Source organism: Aotus nancymaae, unplaced genomic scaffold (genome assembly GCF_030222135.1).
Source record: "Aotus nancymaae isolate 86718 unplaced genomic scaffold, 86718_ANA_hifiasm-v0.15.2.pri h1tg000014l, whole genome shotgun sequence".
NCBI lineage: Eukaryota > Metazoa > Chordata > Mammalia > Primates > Aotidae > Aotus > Aotus nancymaae.
In genome coordinates this window covers 118,071,050-118,095,358 of record NW_026988425.1, presented here as the reverse complement: position 1 = coordinate 118,095,358, position 24,309 = coordinate 118,071,050, and the positions used below count along the sequence as shown (strand labels likewise).

General features: G+C 47.2%; 1 protein-coding gene across 2 annotated transcripts in view; it reads right to left on the bottom strand.

Annotated features, from left to right (window-relative positions):
• The window catches only part of FAM174B (family with sequence similarity 174 member B), a 57,127-nt gene extending 33,859 nt beyond the window's left edge, over positions 1 to 23,268 (bottom strand). The window contains exon 1 of one of the 2 annotated variants that reach the window (XR_010342640.1): positions 22,811 to 23,151. Coding sequence is in view for 1 of the 2 variants with exons in the window: in XM_012438734.2 (XP_012294157.1) it covers positions 22,811 to 23,151 (341 nt within the window). In the remaining variant the exon portion in view is untranslated. Of the gene's footprint in view, positions 1 to 22,810 lie in introns of both variants that reach the window. The other variant, XM_012438734.2, reaches the window with a different exon arrangement.
• Between the last annotated feature and the right edge of the window lie 1,041 nt (positions 23,269 to 24,309).

The following is a 24,309-nucleotide window of genomic DNA, read 5'->3' as shown; positions in this document are numbered from 1 at the left end:
GCAACTTGGTCTTGTCTTAACTGATACGATTTACCAAAGTGTCACGTCATTGACATGAAAAGTTTCAATACTATGTCTTTGGCATAAAGCAACCTAGACAACCCATAGCACCCCCTTCTCATGGTTCCTTGGGTAGAGAAAAGGAGTAAGATTTTGGAAGAGGGGGAACAATCAACTGTAAAGTCTGATGATACCCAAGCCTCACCACAAAGCATTTTTCCTCCCTGCTCTTATCACAGGTACGCACACACGCACAGGCACAGACATACGTGTGAATCTACCTAGATTCTGAGTGAAGGATAAAGCATAGTGTAAATGCCAAGCCTGGCAGTAACAGGATAAACCAAAGGGGCACAGCCAGTCACCTTGCCAGTAGCCCTGGGACAACAGTATTTAGGAAGCAGGCTTTGTGTGGGACTTAAATGCTAACTTTATAAACAGTTGGCTCCACATTCTCTCCCCAATAGATTCTTCTGTCCACCTCCCTCCAAAGGAATAAAATAAATCTCTGCATTCTGTCCTAGATGACTTATAATCCCAGACCAATTCCATCTCAACACTGGAAGTGGGAAAGTTAAGACCAGAAGTAGCTCCAAATGCCACAAGCGATCCAAGACAAAACCACAAGGAAAACCACCCATCCTCAGGCCTTGGAGACTAGGGTCAAACTCCTGATATACACGCCTTTCTTGGGAAGACAGCCCTAAATCTCTGTCCAGACAAGTTGTGGCTGTCTGGCAGGAGAGCTTGCCTTTTGCAAAGGGGCAAGGCTAGGCTATCCATTTCTGACACATGCCTGAACAAGCAAGCATCTGGAGCAGCAGAAAATGAAATATCCTGCAAACCCAAGGACATGAGAAAGTCCCCTGTGAACCCTCAAAAAAAAACACACCTAGATGGTTTCAGGCTGAGGAGTCAATAGTCATGTTTGCGACTCTTTACTGGCTTTTGCAAAGCCCAGAAAATGCAAAATCGGATTAGCAAATCTCATTGCATACTTGGAACTTGATGCCTCATGTAGCCACTGACCCTGGGGCAGGATTGATGGAAGACCCTGGGGCAGGATTGATGGAAGACCCTGGGAGAAGGCTCTGGAGGCTCTGACTTCAGCCCTGCCTCTCGGGAATGAATCTCCACCACCTATGAAATCACTTTCCTTCTCTATAATTTTATCGTTCATGTATAGAGCCTTACAATAAGAAAATTAGCCTGCTGAGCTAAAATAAGGCCCTTGAACATCAGCCCATGGGAGAAGCAGGAGAACTGCACCAGCGACTAGAACGCTGTGACCCATGATGCTTTAGTGCAGCCGCTGCAGCCATGCGACCCAGGAAATTAAAAATCCCGAGATTATACCAAAGGTGTGATGGTCAGTGCTCTAGGACTTGAGTGGGCCACAAGATGCCCAGACGTTTGGTCACAAAGCCTCACTGTGTCTGCAAGGACGGACCTGGATGAGATTAACAGTAGCATCAATGGGCTCTTAGTACAGCAGATGCTCCTCCCATCCACTCAGTTGAAAGCCTGAATAGAACAAAAAGGCAGACCCTTCTCTCAAGGAGTAAGGAGAACTCCTCCTGTCTAACTGCCGTCCAACTGAGACATCAGTTTTTCTCCTGCCTTTGGACTCAAACTAAAACATCAGCTCTTTGTGTGTCTGCAGCTTGTCAGCTTGACTGCATTTAGGCTGGACCTTATACCATCAGCCCTCATGGGTCTCCAGCTTACAGATGGCAGATCTTGGTACCTGTCAGCCTACATAATCACATCAGCCGATTCCTTATAATAAGGTTCTCTCTCTCTCCTCTCTCTCTTTTCTATCTTCCTCTCTCGTTGTCTCTCCACATACACACACACACACACACACACCCACACACACACACACACACACCCTATTGATTCTGTTTCTGTAAAGAACCCTAATACAAAAGGCTATTAGCAAGAGTCCTCATGCATACTTCAAACGTCAGTTTTGACATAATGAGCTGGAGAAATTACATTTCAAACAACCAACTCTCTGAGACACAACTCTCCTTACAAAAGAAGAGCAATTTCTGCTGTTTCCACTGCTGGGTGTGTTAACAGGGATAAAACTGAGACTCTTGAGAAATTTAAAGACACTGAGACACGTTCCCAGCCGAGGTGCACCTGCCGTGTTGACAAGGGTCTCCTCGTATGGCAGGTGGGAAATCTTGCAGCGTATAAATGGAGTTGGGGTACAGGGATGGGGCAGTGGGATTGGGGGTGTGGGAAATCTTCACACATTTCTTTTTCTTTTTTCTTTTCTTTTTTGAGAAAGAGTCTTGCTCTATAGCCCAGGCAAGAGTGCAGTGGCACAATCTTGGCTCACTGCAACCTCTGCCTCCCAGGTTCAAACAATTCTCCCTGCCTCAGCCTCTGGAGCACCTGGGATTACAGGCACCTGCCACCACACCCAGCTAATTTTTGTATTTTTAGTCGAGATAGGGTTTCTCCATGTTTGCCAGGCTGATCTCGAAGTCCTGACCTCAGGTGACCCACCTGCCCCAGCCTCCCAAAGTGCTGGGATTACAGGCGTAAGCTGCCACACCCGGCACATTTCTCAAATTAAAAGAACTCTTCCTTTACTAACTGTGCACTAGTCAGAAGCCAGGAAATTTAGGACCAAAGTCAATGAGCATTTTCCACATACCTTCAGATCCGCAAGCCTGTCAGAGACCAGTGGGCTCAGAGAACAGTGCAGTTCTGCCTCGGAGAGACAGAACGTGAGAAAGTGGGAAAATAAAGCGTATTTGAAGTCTAAAAATCCTCACCAAGTCTGGCTCTCTCTTCTCTAAGTGTAGATTCTTTAACATGTCTTTTTAAATAATAATTCACTAGGCTACTAGGCTGGGCACAGTGGCTCACACCTGTAATCCCAGCACTTTGGGAGGCTAAGGTGGGGGATCACTTGAGGCCGGGAGTTAGAAACCAGACTGGCCAACATAGCAAGACCACCATCTCTACAAAAACCAGAAAAAAAAAAAAACCTAGCCAGGTGTGGTGATACACGTCTGTGGTCTCAGCTACTCAGGAGCCTGAGGTGGGAGGATCGCTTGATTCCAGGATCCAGTGAGGCTTCAGTGAGCCATGATCACCCCACTGCACTCCAGCCTGAGTTACAGAGTAAGACCTTGTCTCTAAAAAAAATTCAGTAACAATAATAATAATAATAAATAATAGGCCGGGCATGGTGGCTCACACCTGTAATCCCAACACTTCGGGAGGCCAAAGTAGGCAGATCACATGAGGTCAGGAGTTTGAGACCAGCCTGGCTAACATAGCGAAACCCCATCTCTACCAAAAAACACAAAAATTAGTTGGGTGTTGTGGCAGGTAACTGTGGTCAGCTACTCGGGAGGCTAAGGCAGGAGAATCACTAAAACTCAGGAGACGGAGGTTGCAGCGAACCGAGATCGCACCACCACACTCCAGCCTGGGTGACAGAGTGAGACGCTGTCTCAAAATAATAATAATAAAATAGTCCCTAAAAGTTGAACTTTTCCTGGGTGCCAGTTAAGCAATTTACATTTGTGATCAAATGCAAAACATCTAAAGGCCCGTGCTGCTGGTATCCCTGTCTTACAGCTGAGAGACTGAGGCTTAGGGAGGCTGACTTGCCCACAGCAATGTAGCTAATTAGTGGCAGAGCAGGGGTTTGAAGCAGGCAGTCCAGTGACCAGGAGAATTGTAGTAGGGTCTCCTTCCCACCTAATTAAGTGAAAGTACCGCACAACTACCCATGATCTGAAATGCGCCACCGAGCGAGGCAAGCACGGGGCTTGAGAGAATAGACCATGGAATCAACCCAGGAAAATCACAGGGCAAAGTGAGCACACATGACCCCTGACAGGTCGAGGGGGTGCTCCAGCTCAGACCACCCCAACAGGTGGCCTTTAGCCATCCCTGGCATGCCCAGAGGAAAGGCCCCAGCTCTGCCACTCCCACTCACTCCCATCCGAGAGCGCCACTCCACGCCGCACCGGACTTCACGGCCACTGGACTTTAGCACTAAAAAACTCTTGGCCCTTCCTCATCACACTTTCTGGAAAATGTCACTTGGCACAGTTCACACATTCCTATTCCACACTGATCTGGACACACTTTTTTTTTTTTTTTTTTTGAGATGGAGCTTCACTCTTGCCCAGGCTGGAGTGCAGTGGTGCGATCTCGGCTCATCGCAACCTCTGCCTCCCAGGTTCAAGCAATTCTCCTGCCTCCGTCTCCTGAATAGCTGGGATTACAGGCATGCACCACCACGCCCAGCTAAATTTTGTGTTTTTAGTAGAGACGGCATTTCTCCATGTTGGTCAGGCTAGTCTCGAACTCCTGACCTCAGGTGATCCACCCGCCTCAGCCTCCCAAAGTACTGGCATTACAGGTGTGCGTCACCAAGCTCAACCAATCTGGACACACTTCTAACAAACTCTTTCTAAACTGTGACTGCCTCGGGAAGTGTGCTGGTTTGCAGCCGGCCCACGCCCACTCCCTCCCTCCTTTTGGCATCTGTATCCTCTGTGCCTTGGGTGCAGCCCCCTCCCACATGGGCCCGGCCACACCCCCAGCTCTAAGCGTGGACGTGAGCCTGGAGCCTGAGCCAATCCCGACATTGCCACCCCCAAGCCATGGCAATGGCAGGGGAGCAGGGCAGAGGGAAGAAGAAGGCACTACCAACCCAAGCCAATGAGCCTCTGCTGTGAAGGCTAGAACCCAGCAGATGGTTGCCTCTCCCAGTGGCCTTGAGGCCCAGATGACATAAGCCATCATGCCACCATCCAGAAACAGAAAATAAAGGCAATATGGTAGCGGGTATAATGGAGAGAGACAGAAAAACCAAGTCCTAAATCGACTACCAAGCCAGCTCTCCTTAGAAACTACAAGGCTACTCTCTTTTTCACCAAAGGCAGCTGGGGCGGGGTTTTCTGTCACACATGACCTAGCAAACCCTAACTGCCTCGAGGTCTCAGGGAAAGCACTGAACAAAGGGAAACCACCACCGTAATCACAACCCCTTCTTGGGGCTTTTTCCACAATTCTCACAGGGAGCATTCCATATGTAAGTATAATTCCCCTATATCCTCAAGCCTGTTTAAACCCCAGGACTCTGCCCCTTATAGAAACAAGGAACTATACACACGAAGCAGAGTGACATTTTTTGCTTAGGGCTACCTGTGAGCAGGCTTTCCATGAGGACAAACATCTGACGACTGCACCTCCCGGAACTGCCACAAGCCTGAGGCAAAGGAAGAGACTATGCAGAGTGGTGACGCTGAAGTCCCCTGGATCCCTTCGTGGGCAGAGGGCCAGCCCTGGGGACAGGGCCCTCATCTTACCCAGAGACGCAGGCAGCTCAAGGACAACGCCTGGTTCTAGAAAGAGTCCAGGTTTGGCCGGGTGCGGCGATCCACGCCTGTAATCCCGGCACTTTGGGAGGCCAAGGCAGGTGGATCATGAGATCAGAGGTTTGAGACCAGCCTGGCCAACATGGTGAAGCCCCGTCTCTACTAAAAATACAAAACTTAGCCAGGTGTGGTGGCACATACCTGTAGGCACAGCTACTTGGGAGGCTGAGGCAGGAGAATCACTTAAGCCCAGGAGGCAGAGGTTGCAGCGAGCCTAGACTGCAACTCCAGCCTGGGCAAAAGAGTGAGACTCTGTCCCAAAGATAAAACAAAAAAAGAAAGAGCCCAGGTTTGCAGTCAGACTCGGGTTTGCAGCCCAGTGCCCCCACATCCAGAGCCTGTCTCCTCAGCTGCGTGCTGGGTGATGCTGGGGGCCGGTAATATAGCAGTCTGCAAGGACAACCCAGCTAGCACCTCCCATCCAAGAAGGAACTTGGGGAAATAAAGAAGTGAAAAGACACCACTGGCCCATCTTCCACAGCAGGAATCTTTCTTTTCTGAGATAGGCTACTGTTAACCAGGAGACCTCAACCTGGCTGAGATGGCAAGTGGCCATTTTATTAATAAGTAAATATCCATATTGTCTTCACAGGAATAGGCAAGGCCAGAGAATTTCTAGAAGAGATAAAGCACCCTTCCATCCAAACCAAAACTCATTTCTAACAAGAGAGAGATGTCCAAACTTATTTCAGTCTGAAATATAATCCTGAAGCCAGAGGGTTTGTTTACTCAATGGACTGTTCACCAGCTGGTCAGACACAGGTTTTGTGTGAGGGCCACTTACACAAACAAGGAGGCCAAGGGAGGGCACCAGAGCCTGGCAGGCCGCAGCGGGGGAGGCCTTCCTTCCTTGTCCTCCCCACAAAGAAAACAAAACAGGACTAAACGCTGTAGACTCAGTTCAGTTTCTAGTGTGACCGTCAGAGCCACCGACTCGAAGTGCAGAGACTGAGGTTCAGCACTCAGCCCTGCTATTACCTTCTCTGTGTGCTTCTGAGCAAGCCTCTCATCCTAAACCCGAATTTCTTCATCCATTTCTACTTCCTGCCAGATGTGGTCGGGGTTCTGATGACAGAGCCTCTAACACCTCTCGCTCTACTTCCTCCACCGGGCCATGAGCTTTCCTACTTCTCTTGAAGCCATTCCAGGACACCCCAACCAGGCAGGGTTTTCTCCTTCTTCCGAACCCTGCAGCTCCTGCAGCCCCTCTTCATAGGCACAACCCTGCTGCTGAACACCGTCTACACGTGACCTCCAGACATGCGGGCCCCTCCCGCGTCATCCACGGCGCTGGTGTGACAGTAACAGCAGACACTGTGAGGTGGCAACCCTGAGTGCCAGGCCATGCACTTGTGATCTCATCACAGCCTCCAGCCAGTGAGGCAAGGAGAGCTCCCACTATCAAGGCAAAAAAACCAAGGCCAGGAGGCACTGAGTGACCTGCCCCAGGAAACAAATCCAGGTCATCATACCCCACAACCGGAGCCCTTCCTCCTGCAACAAGAGGGCAGGAACTCACCTTGGTCCTCTGAATGTGCCCCAACCCTAGGGCTCGGCACTCAACAGACAATTCTTAGGACCCAGAGGCACCCCTGCAAGTTCTTTGGGTTGCCAGCCAGCTTCTGCGATGCCCAAAAGCAATCAAAAAAAGCTTGTGTCAACAAAAGGAGGGCACGCTGCACCTCTGACTAGATCTCATAAAGATTTCAAGCCACCTAATTAACCTACAAGTTCAGTGAAATGCAATAAGATACAGGCCAATTTCTGCTGGGGATCTGAATGAGCTGATTCCAAAATTCATCGGGATGGGGGAAGCAGCAAGAAAGGAATAGCCAGGAAAATTCCATAGAGCAGTCAGATGGTAAAACACGCTGTAAAGCTACAGTAACTGAATACCACGTGATACAGTTTGGATCCCAGCTGATCCCAGCTGGACCACTCCTAACCTCAAGTGATCCACCCACCTTGGCCTCCCAAAGTGCTGGAATCACAGGGGTGAGCCACCATGCCCGGCCAACTCGGTATAAATTTTTTAAAATTTGACCTCCTTAACATATATATATATAGTCCCTATAAATCAATAAAAAAGATCAATAATTGAAAAATTGGTAAAGAACAAAACACAGGCAGTTCACACACATACACATATACACTCACACACAAACCCCCAATGTCTCTGCATTCTTTACCATGAACAAATGCCCAATCTCACTTGCAATAAGAGAAATGTAAGTTTGATCTTCACAGAGATTCCATTTTTCACCTCTAAATTTAGCAAAAATAGAACTATCTGAAAACACACTGTTAGCAAGGATGTACAGAAACACTCTCATTACTTGTCTGTGAACCTATACAGTGAGCAGTTTGACGATATCCATCAGTTACAAAAGATATAGCCCTTAATCAGCAGTTCCATTTCTAGGAGTTTGTCCTACAGGTATGTTTCCACATGTGTGAAATGACATCTACATGTCCGTTAACAGGAGACTGATTAAATAATGTTACATACATCCATATAATGAACACTAAGCAGCCATCTAAATGAATAAAGAGCACTTTATACACTGACAAGGAATAATCAGACACACAAGATGTTTTTATAAAATAAGAAGACAAGCATAGAAAGAGAGAAAAGAGATCCACATGCAAAAACATAAAGTCGAACCCCTATAAAACATGTAAAAAAATTAACTCACACCATATACAAAAATTATCTCAAAATGGAACTTATATATAAGTATGTAAGACTTACATGTAAGAGCTAAATTTACAGAAAAAATACCATAAACCTTTGTGACACTGGATTAGACAATGGCTTCTTAAATATGACACCAGAAGCAAAAGCAAACAAAAAAAAAACTAAATAAATTGGACTCATCAAAATGTTAAACATTTGTGCTTCAAAGGATATAATCAAGGAAGTGAAAAGACACCCCATAGAATGGGAGGAGTTACTTGCAAACTATACATCTGATCAAAGTATTTGCATGTAAAATATATAAAGAACTCTTAAACATCAATAATAAAAAGAAAACCCAATGTAAAATTGTCAAAAGACCTGAGTACACAGTTCTCAAAAGAAGATTTACAATGTAAAATTGTCAAAAGACCTGAGTACACAGTTCTCAAAAGAAGATTTACAATACTCAAATGCAATGTGCAAATGCAAACAAAGTCAACATCACTAGCCATCAGTGTATTGCAAATTAAAACCACAGTGAGACACCACTTCACAACCCCTAGGATGGCTATAAGCAAAAAGACAGACAATAACAAATGTTGACATGAGGATGTAAGAAATCATAACCCTCATACACTTCCCTAGTAAGATGCAAATTAGTACAGGAATTTGGAAAACCATTTGGCAGTTTGTCAAAAGGTTAAACATGGAATTACCATATGACCCAGCAATTCCACTCCTAGGGATATTCCCAAGAGCCATCAAAATATACGTCCACACAAAAACTCATACACCTGCTCAGAGCAGCATTATTCACAATAGCCCCAAAAAGGAAACAACTTAAATACCTGATATGGTTTAGCTGTGTCGCCACCCAAAGCTCATCTTAAATTGTAGCTCCCATAATCCCCACGTGTTGTGAAAGGGACCTTGTGGTGGGTGATTAGGTCATGGGGGTGGCTCCCCCATGCTGTTTCCATGAAAGTGAGTGAGTTCTCGTGAGATTTGATGGTTTTATAAGGGGCTTTCCCCACTTTGCTCTGCATTTCTCTCCTGCCGCTATGAGAGGACATGTTTGCTTCCCCTTCCGCCATGATTGTAAGTTTCCTGAGACCTCGCCAGCTACATGGAACTGTGAGTCAATTAAACCTCTTTCCTTCATAAATTATCCAGTCTCAGGCAGTTATTTATAGCAGTGTGAGAACAGGCTAGTACAATATCTATCCATTGAAGAATGAGTAAATAAAAGATGGCATATCCAGCGGATGGAACACTATATGGCAATAAAAAGAAATGATACATGCTACACATAGATGAACCCTGAAAACATTATACTAAATAAAATAAGCTATTCACAAAAGACTACACATTGTATGGTTCCATGTATGTGAAAATCCAAAATAGGGAAATCTATGCACAGAAAGAAAATTCAGGAGATGCATAGGGAGTAACGACTAATAGATTCATGGTTTCAGTTTGGAGTGATGAACATATTCTAAAATTGATTTTAGTGATAGATGCACAACTGTGAATATACTAAAAACCACTGAGTTGGACACTTTATTTATGTGTTTTAGAGGGATAGGTTCAATTCGGGAGATGCATAGGGAGTAACTACTAATAGATTCATGGTTTCAGTTTGGAGTGATGAACATATTCTAAAGTTGATTTTAGTGATAGATGCACCACTCTGTGAATATACTAAAAACCACTGAGTTGGACACTTTATTTATGTGTTTAGAGAGATGGGTTCTAGTGATGTTGACCAGGCTGGTCCAAACTCCTGGCGTCAAGCGATCCTCCTATCTTGGCCCCGCAAAGTACTAGGATCACAGGCGTGAGCCATCATGCCCAGCTGGGCTGGACACTTTAAATGAGTGAATTATGTGGTATATTGGAATTATATCTCACTAAAGTCATCATAAGAAATAGGGAAGGAATATGTGTGTATACATATATATATGCATGCATCTATTACATTCACTTGCTTCTATATTTACAAAATCTCTCTGGAAAGATTTGACAAAAAGTGACAGGATAAAGTGAAGAAAATTGTGTGGCTCAAGGGTAAGAACATTTTTCACTATATCCTCTTTTATTCTTTGTGAATTTTGAACCATGTGAACATGACCTATTTTAAAACCAAGAAAATGAATAAAATTCACAGTAAATTATTAAAATAAATTTTGAAATGGACTCAGTCTGTGTCAGGCTGCCCCTCTGGCAGGAGACCCTTCTCCCAGAGCCCACCCACAGCCATCTCAGTGTGGCTCTGCCCACCTCTCCTGGCAACTTCAGAACGCAAATGCAGTGACTCAAACCTTTCCTCCACCTCGGCTGTTTCATTTCTAAGCCCACTAAAGTAGTTCTGTAGCCCAAGGACTAGCGTTCTGCCAAAACCACATTATTTATCAACAAACAGCACATGTGAACTCTGACATTTAGAAAAAGTAATCAAGAAAATGAAATGGACTGTGGGGGAGGAAATGCACAGCTGCTGCTAGTGTAGATGGGAGGACTAGCAGGCAACCCTGAACCAGGCAGTCCCCCCAATGCTCTGAGGACACAGGCTGCCTCACTTTCACTCTCTGAGCTCTACACTGCACCTCCTCCTCAGGACATAAGAAGTAACAGAGCTTCCCCTAGAAAACCAGCTACACTTGAAGAAATGAAGAACAGGACTCAGAAACCACTCTTCAGCCCTAGCCTCTGCCCTACCCTGTAAGGAAGCAGGTGTTGGAGGTCCCTGGACCATCAACAGGCTAGCCAGGGTCCCGCCACCATGGCCTGGCACCAAGTCACATTCCCAATAACCAGGCTACCTCCCTTTCTGCCCTGGGCACAGCCCTCTGAGCTCTACCCGACACTTTCCCTCTAGAGCACTTTCGACAAGCTGTAAGAGATAGAAAAGACACCCACATGCAAAAGAATAAAGTTGGACCCCTATAAATCATGTAAAAAAATTAACTCACACCATATACAAAAATTACCTCAAAATGTAACTTATATATAAGTATATAAGACTTACATGTAAGAGTTAAATTTATAGAAAAAATAGCATAAACCTTTGTGACACTATATTAGACAACGGCTTCTTAAATAAGACACCAGAAGCAAAAGGAACAAAAGAAAAACTAGATAAATTGGACTCATCAAAATTTAAAACTTTTGTGCTTCAAAGGATATAATCAAGAAAGCGAAAAGACACCCCACAGAATGGGAGGAATTACTTGAAAACTAAACACCTGATCAAAGTATTTGTATGTAGAATATATAAAGAACTCTGACACATCAATAATAAAAAGACAAATAACCCAATGTAAAATGGTCAAAAGACCTGAATAGACAGTTCTTGAAAGAAGATTTACAAATGGGCAATACGGAAATGCAAACAAGGTCAACATCACTAGCCATCAGTGTATTACAAATTAAAACCACAATGAGATACCACTTCACACCCAAACGCCGGTGTGATAGAAATCTCATTTTATTCCACTGCAGATGGTCCACTTCAGACAAACAACAAGTCACAGGAGGCAAAAGCATTTTCCTCTAGTGCAGCAAGAGCTTCGGCGGAACCCTCCCCAACACAGAGGCTGGGGAGACCCTGGATGCACCCTCGCCTCACCCCTATCCTGGGGCACACCCTTCCACCATGCTGTAGCCCCTCTGTTCCAACACCCAGCAGCCAGTCACCTAGTCAAGCACCATGACTCAACACACACAGTCAATAACTCAAATGCCCCAAGGCCTTGTGGACAAAGGAAACCAGTGCGGCAGGACTGGCGTGATGTAAACAAGGGAAGGAACAACAGTGACAAACGGTGGACAATGCTCTGTCTTCAAGTCAAAGAGACACAAAGAGCGGCACCCAGCCCAACCTAGGTGGAGCGACAGACACCCAGCTCCTGTCCACTGCCCCTGAAAGAGAGGCCAGCACCTCCAGGTATCCCCATCTGTCAAAAGAAGCAGGAAACCCAGATTTTTATATAAAGGCTCCTTTTAAGTGTTCTCAACTATCTTAGTGTTTAAAATATTGTGCAGATCAAAAAACAAAGCAAACGTCTGTGGGCCAGACGCTTCAGCCCCTGGGGCATCAGTTTGCCATCTCTGACTTGGTTCCCTGACCATAGTTTATTAGATCCTATGTGCCAAGCATGAGTGATATGTAGTAATTCAGCTCAAAATCATGAGGCCAGGGAGATGTAATGATATGCATGTTCCACCAAGTCCTTCCTTATCTCTGTTCACCAACAGTTCAACCATGACCAAGGAGTGTTGACCGTTATTTATATAACCTGGCTGCTTCCCCTTCCCCCCCTGCACCATCTCATTGGGGTTAAACAAGTGTTAGCATGTTGGTTGATCCCAGGATGGGCACCCAGCACACAGCACAGACTGCGCCCCTCGGGTTTACACTTCATAGAGAGTCACCCAGCATGAAGAGCTCGATGACAAGTGTTCGGGATTTTCTTCATTACACTGCAGTGTTTTGTGCCTGCATCTGCTCCCCACCCTGTTTCTCTTTCCCTCTCTCTGTCCCTGAGGGATAGATCCAACTCTTACTCTTCCAAGACAAAAGCAGCACACATGAAATCCAGCAACAGCAAATGCCCCAGGACCTGTTCCTCCAGCTCTCTGGTGTGTTTGCGAAGGGTCGGTTCTGCTTTGCTTTTACATGAGATGCCAGGGGAGGGAAGTGAGGTTTAAAGCAGAGAATGTAGCCTCTAGGGGCAGCTCCATGGGGTCAAGGGCAGCAGCAAGATGACCCAGAGGGGCCCCTTGGTGGACCCAGGGGACCTGACCACCGTCTGGAAACTCAGAGGTCACAGTGCTCTGGGACACACGTCATAAGGGGCCCTTTCAGCATCACGTATCCCTGCCCCCAGGTAGGGGAGTTGTGGGAATGTCAGTCCTCACCACCCACTCCTTCTAAGCAGATGCTCCCAATGCCCCCCAACCCCAGCCCCAAGGGCCAGCTGCATGGCTGGAGTTTTCATGAGCAAGTTTCACCTGTGAGTCCTCTTCTTCCTCACCAAACCTATCTGCTTCCCTCCCTGGCCACCTCCTTCACAATGCCCCGCTTCTCCGGGCCCTTCAGGACAGCCTGACACTTTCCTCTTTCTCCTGTTCATCCACTCAGGCATCCAGTCCTCCAAAGTGGTCTTTCCAGTACCTTCCACAGGTCTCCCCGTCCATCCTGCGCCCCCGCCCACACACACACCAGCCACGTCACTACTCACGCAGTCTCAGTAAATCCTTGGTACAACCTAATCTGAGCCAGCATTTCCAGAGCAGCCCTGTGATGACTTCGTTCCTGTGTTCAAACCCTCCCTTTGCTCCTCTCACCCACTACAAATCCCCAAGTCCTCCAGCTGGAATTGGCTTCCAAAATCCAACTACAACGGGAAGGGTCAGCCAGACTTCTCCCCTTCCCCTGCTGCTCAGCCTTGAGCAAGACACTTCACCACACCACTTGAGCCTTGGTTTTCTCATCTGTGAAATGAAGATGGTAAACCAAAAATAAAACTCTAAGCCCCTCGACCATCTGAATGAACCCCTCCTCTCAGCAAGGCTATTGCCAGCAATTTGGAATCTCGGCAGTGCCAAAGCTAACCCAAAAAACTAATTCAGGTCATGATGGGAAGGGTGGGCAGTCGGACATACCTGATTCTACCCTCCTCCCTTTTGGAATTAGTGATAGACCCTTGAAGTCCAGCAGGAAACATTTACAATCTATTCTTTCCAAAGCCTGCTACCCAGAGGCTTCGCCTGCATAATAAAACCGTGGTATCCACAACCACTTATCTTAACCAAGACATTTCTAAGTCTTTAGACAATAATTTATCTCTTTCAGCCAATTGTCAACAAGAAAATCTTTGAATCTACCTATGACCTGGAAGCCATCCCCCACTTCCAGTTGTCCTGCCTTTCCAGACCCAACCAATGTATATCTTACATGTATTTGACGTCTCATGTCTCCCTAATATGTATAAAACTAAGCTGTACCCCAACCACCTTGGACACACATTCTCAGGATCTCCTGAGGACTGAGTCCTGGGCCAATGGCCACTCATATTTGGCTCAGAATAAATCTCTTTAAATATTTTACAGAGCTTGACACATTTTGTTGATAGGACTGACAGTGTACCACTCATAGGAGCAAGAAAACATATAAAATGCTGATCACAGAGTCCATTGCATAGTAAATGCTTAATAAATATTAGCTGCTATTATTGTCATCATCATCACAATGTCCAAGTGATCATTTTTCACAAACCCTACCCACAGCAAAACTTGCTTCACCCATCTGGTCCTGGAGGAACCTCTTCTTCCTCCCACCCTGCCAAGTCCTAATCATCCACCTCCCCGACCATCCCTTCCCAGGCCATTCTGCCACTGCACCCGTCCTTTCTCAGTTTACCTAGTGTTGTTTTTAATATATAGCTCCCCTGTGGGACTGGATGGCTCCTTATCTGCCAAGTAGAATCTTCAAGGCATAAGCCAAAAATAAAATCCTAAGCCCCCCAACCAGCTGAACAGACCTAGCCAAGAGGACTCCAGAGAAACCTGAAAAACTAAATTCGAGGCCTAGACTGGAAAGGAGGTCAGACATGCCTCATTATACCCCCCACAAATTATCAGCATTAATAATAAAATAGAGATTATAAGACTGGCAAAACAGGCTCTTTGTGGCAATAAGACACCAAATTCCAACCTGATTCTTTATAGCGTCACATGACAGACAGCAGACAATGAAGGAAATAAAGTTTTACCCAAAAATATTTTTCTGTGACATATTTTGAAATGGTTCTGCAAAGCCATTATTGCAACACTCTCCCAGTTACAACAGTGGCTCACAAAAAACCTCTTTAAATATTTATAGAGTTTGGGGGTTTTGTCAACAAAGGGCATTATCTTATCCCCCAGATTGAGCTGGATGCTCCTTGACCTCTGAAGCATCCCATGGCACCCCTATGTTCACAGTGGGTGCTCATTAAACAGTGGGGAAGAACACTGTCTACTCAGCCATGTTTTCTCTGAGGTGCTGGGTCCAGTGTTGGGGAGACCTGGCTGGACAGGGCCAAAGCTCAGCCCACCACATCCCGGAGGCCCAGAAAGGGCCAAGCTGAGCATCCAAGCTCCTAGGCTTAAGTTTGACTTTTCCTACAAACTCACTCAGCGACCTTAAGAAACCCTCCCCACTCTGGGCCTCAGCTTTCTCGTCTGTACAATGAGTGTAGGAAAGTAGGTGGAAGCAGCTCTGAATGCAAAGAAACCACTACCTGAGAGGGAGGTAGCTAGAAGGTCTCTGCCAGTTCTAGAAGATCCCTGCCCAAGGGCTTTGCCATGGCCCCTCCTCTGTGCCACACCTGCCCATGAGAAAGGGTTTCCTCCTCCCTGCACTCTCAGGAAAATAAATAGCAAGTCTAGATTCCTGGCAGATTGCCCTTAGATTTTAAGTATAGGTTTTTTCGTTCTTGTTTGTTGTTTTGGGGGGTTTTTGAGACGGAGTCTCATGCTATTGCCCAGGCTGGAGTGCAATGGTGCAATCTAGGCTCACCGCTCTCTCTGCCGCCGGGGTTCAAGCAATTCTCCTGCCTCAGCCTCCCAAGTAACTGGGATTACAGGCACCTGCCACTGTGCCTGTCTAATTTTTGTATTTTTAGTAGAGATGGCATTTCACCATCTTGGCCAGGCTGGTCTGGAACTCCTAACCTCGTGATCCGCCCACCTCACCCTCCCAAAGTGCTTCGATTAATTGCATGAGCCACCCACCATGCCAGGTCAGTATAGTTCATTTTTTAATGAAACCATAGCAACAGGATCCTAAATTCATGGCCCCAGAATTTCCCTTTGTAAGTGATTAGGCCCAAAACATCAGCCACAGAACTAAAGTACTAACACAATCCATGAAGCCTTCTTTGCTTACATCCAGGAGAGTTTCCCTCTCTTGACACTAGCGCTACCGGATGCTCTCTATACACTGACACTGGAGATCCCCCAACCCCCACTGCTTACACCTAGATGTGCCTGGTGTCTCAAGAAAAACCTGCATTTGCAAAGACACCCATACGCAAAGCCTACATGGGCATGAAAGTCTATGGGTAATGCCATATAAGTCAGAGGGCTCAGGCTTAAATTAAAGAGGGATTTTCTTCCCTTTCCAATTTGATAGAAGGAATCCATGTCAGGCGCCAGGTCCTCACAGGCCTGTTGATGGGGGCAGTCATGAGGCGCCTCCTTCATCAGGGAATTAAGTAGTCAAGGAGGCTCACTTGGGCTAAAGAGTCAGCAATTGCATTTGAAAGAGCCTCAGAAACAGATGCACCTGCCTGATAATTGTGGCCATATGGCTGCATCCTCCTTTATGAGCAGAAGCAAGACCAAAAGGTTGGGTGTAAATTGCATCTGTTTTCAGAATCATATTTCTCAATATAATAAGACACTTGGCTGCTTAAAAGGGAACCAGGGACTTAGTTGACACAGTCTCATTCTAAACATCCAATAGCCCTTGGAAGCATGTACTCTAATTAATAGTGAGAACGGTGCCCAGAAAGGTTCAATAAACTGCCCATATCAGACAACCAGCAGGACTTGAAGCTGAGATGCTCAGCATCTCTCAGCCCTCGCAACCCTGAAGTTTGGGGCTGGATAATTCTTTGGGTGGGGGTGAGGGTGATGTCCTGCACACTGTAGGATGTTTAGCAGCATCCTGGCCTCTACTCACTAGATGCCAGTAGTAAATCCTCCTACCCCTACCCCCGCCCCCCATAACAATTTAAAATGTCTCCAGATATGACCAAATAACACGGAGAGCAAAATCCTCCCCAGTTAAGAACGATTTAAGCAATCTTGTTGTCTCCCTATATGATGATGTTTTGGAGAATTGAATCAAAGGCTTGCTATCTACTCTCTTTTAAAGAATCCGGACTTTTGCTGTGTCCGATTTGCTCAACACTTCTTCACCATGGCGTATGATATCAAACATACAAGATGAACACTTGTCACTTCTATAGTTTTTTTCCTTCAATTCAAAGCCTTGGGCAAGCAATCAAAAATGACCCACTGACGGTAAACCAGTCCCACACCGTCTCAAACCTGAAAATGGGGCAGGACCTTCTAACCATGGCTGCACCCAAAACTCCAATTTATTAAAACAATATAGATATTCTATTAAATAATAAGCAATGACAAAAAATTTCAAAATGGTAACTTTCCTAAATGCTATTAAGCTTTTATATTCTCTTTTAAATAACTCTTATTACAAATGTAAATACACACACGATAGAAAATTCAGTAAATCCGAGGTAAGTAGGCAAGTTTTCATTCCTTTTCAAACACCTGGCTTAGTAAAATTAACTAGGCATCTGTGGTTCCAGTGTCTTCAGGGCATGGCGGTATGCACCTTTTCCGCTGGCAGCTGGGCAATGTCCAACCACTTAGAATTCAACTTTCCAATCCCTTGGGAAGCACCACTAAGAACCCTCCTTTCAGAGAAGTGAATTTTACAGAGATTTTTAAATAAGAAGTAGCTGGGCATGCAGCCAGCAGAGACGTGGGAGAACTGGCGCCTGGGCCGTGGAGATGAGAGACTCTCTACGACTGGGAAAGGGCCCACAAGATGAAAGGAACGTTGTGGTTTCAAGGTGGCAGAGTTTTCCTGACTTGCCCCCACTCTGTTCACCAGACACCAGAGCATAAAGTCAGATACCTTCCAGAATTCAGACAATAAAGTGTTCTGAGTGAACACAGGGGCAAAAGGTACTGATGCCACAGTCACTGGCTTATGTGTGTTATCCTGAATCCATGCAACATCACCAGATGTTTCCCAATATCAAAAAATTAGGGGGCCGGGCGCAGTGGCTCACGCCTGTAATCCCAGCACTTTGGGAGGCCGAGGCGGGTGGATCACAAGGTCAAGAGATCGAGACCATCCTGGTCAACAAAGTGAAACCCCATCTCTACTAAAAATACAAAAAAATTAGCTGGGCACGGTGGCGCCTGCCTGTAATCCCAGCTACTCAGGAGGCTGAGGCAGGAGAATTGCCTGAACCCAGGAGGCGGAGGTTGTGGTGAGCCGAGATTGTGCCATTGCACTCTAGCCTGGGTAACAAGAGCAAAAGTCCATCTCAAAAAAAATTAGGAGAAATCACAGCTTTCTCCTTTTTAGAGATAGCCTCTTTGTTGATTCCCTTTCAGCTCCCATAAACCTGCCAAAATAGCAGACCCAGAGGGTCCGCCACACCAGGTGCCTGCAGGACCACTCTCACACCACGTGAAAGCACCCACCAGAGGACACCTGGTCTCCAACCAGCTTTCCCTCCTTACAGTTTTGTCTCCTGTCTAAAAATGGTTTGCCTTAATGATAAAATACATGAAAAAGGTGGATATGATTCGGCAGATGGGGAAATCAGATTGATTAAGGAGCACATTTGGAAGTGACAGAGGCTCAACTTTGGTAGAAAATGAGGAAATACAAAACAAAGCAATGAATGCCAAATTATACCCACTGGTATATTTGGAAAGCATTAGAAAGCCAGATAATACTAAGTGTTGGATATGATGTGAGAATCTGAGAACCCTCGGGCTCTGCAGATGGAAACCGACACGGGTGCCTACTCAAGGCAATCAAGAATGAGCACCCCCTGGGACCCAGAAACCCCACTCCTAGGTGTACACCCCAGATGCTCTCATACTGGTACTCAGAAAAACACATCCAAGAGTGCAGCCAGAAGCTGAGCATACACACGGGGAGAGAAATCATAACTATATGCTTCTGGATTGTAAAAGAATTCAAACTATGCAGAAACATACAAATAATAAAAAAAAGATGATCATCCACAGGTACATGCACACATAAATTTACTCACACATTCATATATACATGTTTATAATGTATTTAAATGAGTTGATACTATACATGTCACTCTGTGACCTGTTTCACACTCAAAAACATGTAGCAAGTATTATCTCAATGTCATCATTTTTAACAGCTGCACAGCATTCTGCCATAAAGATTATCATACTTTAATTAACCGATGCCCAATTGTTGGATACTTGGGTTATTTAAACCTTTTCATTATCAAACAGAACCCCTCTGAATATCATTATACCTGCATCTTGGCTTTCTCTTCTAATCATTAACATTAGAAGCAAAGAATGTATGGTGCAGTGGAAAATGTACATACTTTAAGAATGGAATTGCTTGATTAATGGAATACATCTTTTTCATTAAAATACAGATTCTTTGCTTCTAATTTCCTTGGATCCAAACTCTTTCTGTTGTCTGATAAGGTGACTCATTCAGAGAAAACAGACAAATAGGCTAGGACTGCCATTTCATATGCAATCATACTTACTACACTCTATCTACATTGCACAAATTCCTACCTCACAGGTATCCAGCATCAGTCACGCAGCCAGCCTAGCACATTTTAAGAGACATCAGCAGTGTAAAATCCTTGAGTTCAACATTCTTTTGCTAAAAATATCTTTATTAAATGCCAGCTTGTGCCCGGAACCACACTAGGTATTAGGGAAACACAGAATATTAATGCCTAGTCCTGCTCAGAAGAAGTTCAGCAACACTTGACTCTGAAGAGGAAATTCAGAAATCGAGTGTGCTTTGGAAGCACAGAAGGGCCCTGGCTGGAGAGACTTCTCAGAGAAGGCAATGGCAATGAGGTCAAACAGCACTGAGCTGACCATGCAGTCTTAGAGGCAGAGGGGATTCCAGGCAGAGGGTTAGACTGGAACAAGATGCTCAGGCCATGCAATGCCTCTGGAGAACCCCTGGAATTCCAGCAAAGCAGGAGGCGCACTGAGCAGAGCCGACATGGGGGCTCAAGAGGGAAGCAGCACCCTGGTCTGAAGAGTCAGCCTTGCCCACACATTAAGGAGTTTGTATGCAGGGAGAATTGGCTGGGAGGGGTAAAAGGAGGCTGAGACCAGCGTTCCTGCAGAAGAGGGAGGATGGACTGGAGAGGGAAAGGTTGGAGGCAGGAACCCCAGCTTAAGAGCTATTATTGCAATTCAGAGGAGACAGGTAGAAACAGTGGCAGGTGGCGAAGCTTCACCGGGGAAGGTGGTGTGAGCAGAGATAAGATAGTCTCCCGGGATGCAGGTGGTGGAATTTCCAGAACATGGTGCCTGCATGCTAAGGAGCTGCAGAGGGAGAAAGTAAGGAGGACCTCAGCCCGCACAGCAGGCATTTTGTCAGTTGATGAACCAAGGCTACAGAGGAGCATGGGAGAAGGGAAAGGCCACAGTACAGACAACCGAATAGCACAGATGAGGTGCTGGCCCTGCCTTGGTCACACAGACTTGCAGCGTTCTAGAATCTAGCAATGACTTATTCCACTCTCTGGGATGCAACTTTCACATCTGCAAAGAGGCACATGGGGACTGTGAACCGTCAGGGCCCTTACAAGCTGTAAAATGTTACAATGGTCCCTCTATATCAGAATTCGGAGTGGCAGCTGTCCACCTGAAAACTCACCCTAACAAGACTGCCTTCCTGGGAAGAGCGGCAGATTGTGTCCATAACCGGCTTCTCCAATGAGGTCGTAAACTTCTTTCAACACACCACACCCAAGCTACTAAAGACCCATCTTTTCAGGCCAGAGTGCTGGCTTACCCAGTCAAACACAAGGCTCACACCCGTCACATCTGGGTGCATGCTGCCTTCTTTTCTCCCGTACTCCTGGGTAATAAACAGCAGACTAGCAAAATAGTTCAAATACCTTCTAAAAACATACACAGCCTTGTGGAGTCCATGGCCTATTTTTGACTAAATGTTTCAAACCTCTAGACTCAGAGTTACTCTCGGCATTAACCTTCACTCCAACTCAAGCAATCAGGAAGTCAGCAAATGACAATGGCACCTCTGCTTAATGGCAGGCCCGTATCAGGCATGGAGACACGAAGATGAACCGGATTTCCCAAACTTGAGGGCTCTCTGCTGAGTGCAGAAGCTGGGCACTCAATGCAGCAAGCCAGCATGGCATGGTTGTGCTGAAGGATGCACAGATTAGGGATGAAGACAGTGACAGCCTCATTCAAATGTCCAGGAAAACTGTACAGAGGAAGGAGGATGGGAGCTGGGCCTTGGTGGCTGCATGCAGTCATAGAATATAGGAGCAAGAATTAGGCTAGAAGAGGGAAACCACAGAGCCTAAGAAAAGGAGCAAGCGACAAGGGATGAGGCTCAGAAGTGCTGGTTGATGACTGCATTGTAGATTGGGGCCAGCTTGCAAGGGCCCCGAATGCCATACCCAGGTATTGCCATGGCCACAAGGAGCTGCTAGCTAGAGTTTGTAAACAGAGAATTGAGGGCAGTGGGAAGAATGGGAAGAAGATGGGAGCATTTCAACCCAGAGAACTTCAAGGAAACCAGCAGAGTGAGGAACGATGCGGCCTGAGACAAGGTGGGGAATGGTGGAGTGAGCGTGGGACCATACTTCCCCTGTCTCCATTTTCTCAGACCACTGGCATCTAACCCTACAGACATAGAAGGAAACACCTGGACCCAAAGTCCCATAGAACTGACAGCCAAGCTCAACAGATAGATGGCTCCCAACTCTGCCTTTTCCTGGTCTGGTTTCTGCTCCTGCACTGAAAATGCTACCCAGGAGGGCCAGCCCCGAAGCCCAACCTTCCACAGCTGATCAAACACCAAAGCACAGCGTGTAGGCTTGGAAGCAGAGGGAGGGAGCAGGGAACAGCCGACACACACACACCCTGATTTCCAGGCGGGTGGGCCTCAGTAATAGGACAGGTTTGGTTCATTTCCTGCAAAAACAGAATTTCCCAGGCATGAAAGGAAATGTCCCCGCATCCCTCGTAGCCTTGTCCATCAGGATGGACGGGGCTCAAAGACCTGCGACATCGTTCCTGATTTACCGGACACTTTATCCCTGAGTGTGAGCAACCCAAAAGCCTCTCCGAGATCCCTCATGCCCTGTGAATGTTCATCCGTGCAACTTTGGCAACAGCCTAGGAAAGCTGTCTTCGTCTCCCACTAATAGAAAGTTAGGGAGGCCACCAAGAGTCACCAAGCATCCTGAAGCCCAGCTCCAATCCCTGGTGCAAAGCACCCCTCTAGCATAATCTGGGAGGCATTCTCCCACTCCAGCGCTAGAAACTGCTTCTTTCAGTAGCAAAAAGAAGAAAAAAAGAGGAGGAGGAAGAAAGAAAGAAGAAAAAGAAAGAAAGAAAGAAAAAGTAGGGGGGGTGTGAGAGAGCTCCAGATGGTAGAAGGGAGAAGGAGTAGCAAGATTGAAGTTAGACAGGCCTGGGTTCAAGTCCTACCTCCACCACCGAGTTTACTTGGATGGGCCATTTGCCTCTCTGAATTTGGGAAGTGGTTATAAAATGTGAAATGACTATAAAAATAAATTCTGGGAAACGCTGTCAGAATTCAGAGCGCTATTGTTAGTGTTTAGCATTAGCAGAAAGTCAACAAACGGAACCAAATAGTTATAATATATACATATCGTTAAAGAGAAGAAAGAAAATTCCTAAAACATGTACCAGGAAAATCCAGACGAGCGCACCCCGGCCCCCCACCCACCGTCCCGGGCAGGGCAGGAGGCGCGCGGCTGGCCCAGGGCACCTGTGCGTGCAGGTGGGGCGGGCGCGCGGTGCAGCAGGTTGGCGATGGCGTCCCGTGGGCCGGCGGGGAAAGGAACAGGGCGGAAGGGCCCACCTGAAGACGCGCAGCAGCAGGCAGGCGATGAGGAGGGTGGTGAAGGCGAACGCCACGATCACGGCCGCCTTGAGGGTGGGTAGGTCGCGGAGGAGGGTGGAAATGCGGGTCACCAAGGCGTTGCCGCTGCTGTTGGAGCTGCCGCCGCCGCCCGCCGCCCCAGACCCGGTCCGGGTGGCGTTCCCGGGGCCCGGGCCGGGCGGCGGCCGCGACTCGCGCTCGGGTTCGGGCTGCGACGCGGACACGGACTCGGCTCTGCTGCCGCGGGTGGCGGGAGCGACCAGGAGCGCGAGCAGCAGCAGCAGCGGCAGGAGCGGCGCGGGCGGCGGCAGCGCGCGCATCGTGCGGTGAGGACGGCGCAGGGCCGGGCAGGGCGCGCGCGGCTGAATCCCGGAATCCGTACCAGCGCCGAGGCCTGCACCGGGGGATCCTGCGGCGCAGGCGGCTGCGCGGTGCTTGGCAGGAAGCTGCGGCGCCCGGAAGAGCCCGCGCCACCGCCGCCGCCACCACCAACACGTTGCAAGGAGTCATTCGACGGGCCGCGGCCCCACGTGGGCAGGGCAGGCCACCCGGCCCAGGTCCCAGTTGTGCTCTGCCCGCCCGCGACCCCAGTTCCTCGGGACTTGAGACCCGGTGGAGAAGTACTAACTGCCACGGTCACGCTAGTGCAGGAGCTGTGCTGCACATTTCACGTGTTTTACTTATTTCATTTAATTCTACAACCCCCTTTGAAGACAGGTATTCTGTGATCCTCATTGGACAGTTGATTTAGCACCCAAAGAGCCAGCTCACAGCAACCCAGATTGTGTCAGACTAAGAATCAAAGCTGTGGGACCTGGAGGTAGACCCCTATTTTGCACATCAGACACTGAAATCACCAGTGGAGTGGTTGCCCGATGTCCTATGCAACGCAAAATTTCAGTATCTCCCCTAATTTCCCTCTTTCTCAAAAGGAATTTCTTATTTCACGCGCCTCTGCTTATGAACCGGATTGGGATGTGAATCTGCATTCAGACCTTTGCTGTGGGACACCAGGTGGGGTTAATGCCCCGCTGCCTGGCTGAGGTTTTCTCAGTGGGCAATTGGCTTGCTGCCTCTGGTTTATAAGCTAAATGATGCTTAGGTGGGGTAAGACAATTAAGGAAGTTCTAGCAGGAGGCCCGACCTAAGTAAAACACGTGAAATGTGCAGCACAGCGCCTGCACCAGCGGTGACCGTGGCAGTTAGTACTTCCTTAATGGGGGCGTGGCGCAGAGCCCCTTCCCAAAGCACCAGGAGCCATTCCCAGGGATTCAGGCTTCCCCTTTTACACTACAGATGGGTCCTGGCAGGAAGTTTGTCAGTGGTGGGTAAACAGCTAAACACACATGACAAGGACCCAGGGACCTTAAACCGTCCACTTCTAGTCCTGCTGGAGAAAGAGACAAATATAGTACAGTGTATTGATTGTCTATTGCAGCATAACAAATTGCCCTAAAACCTAGCAGCTTAAAAGAACG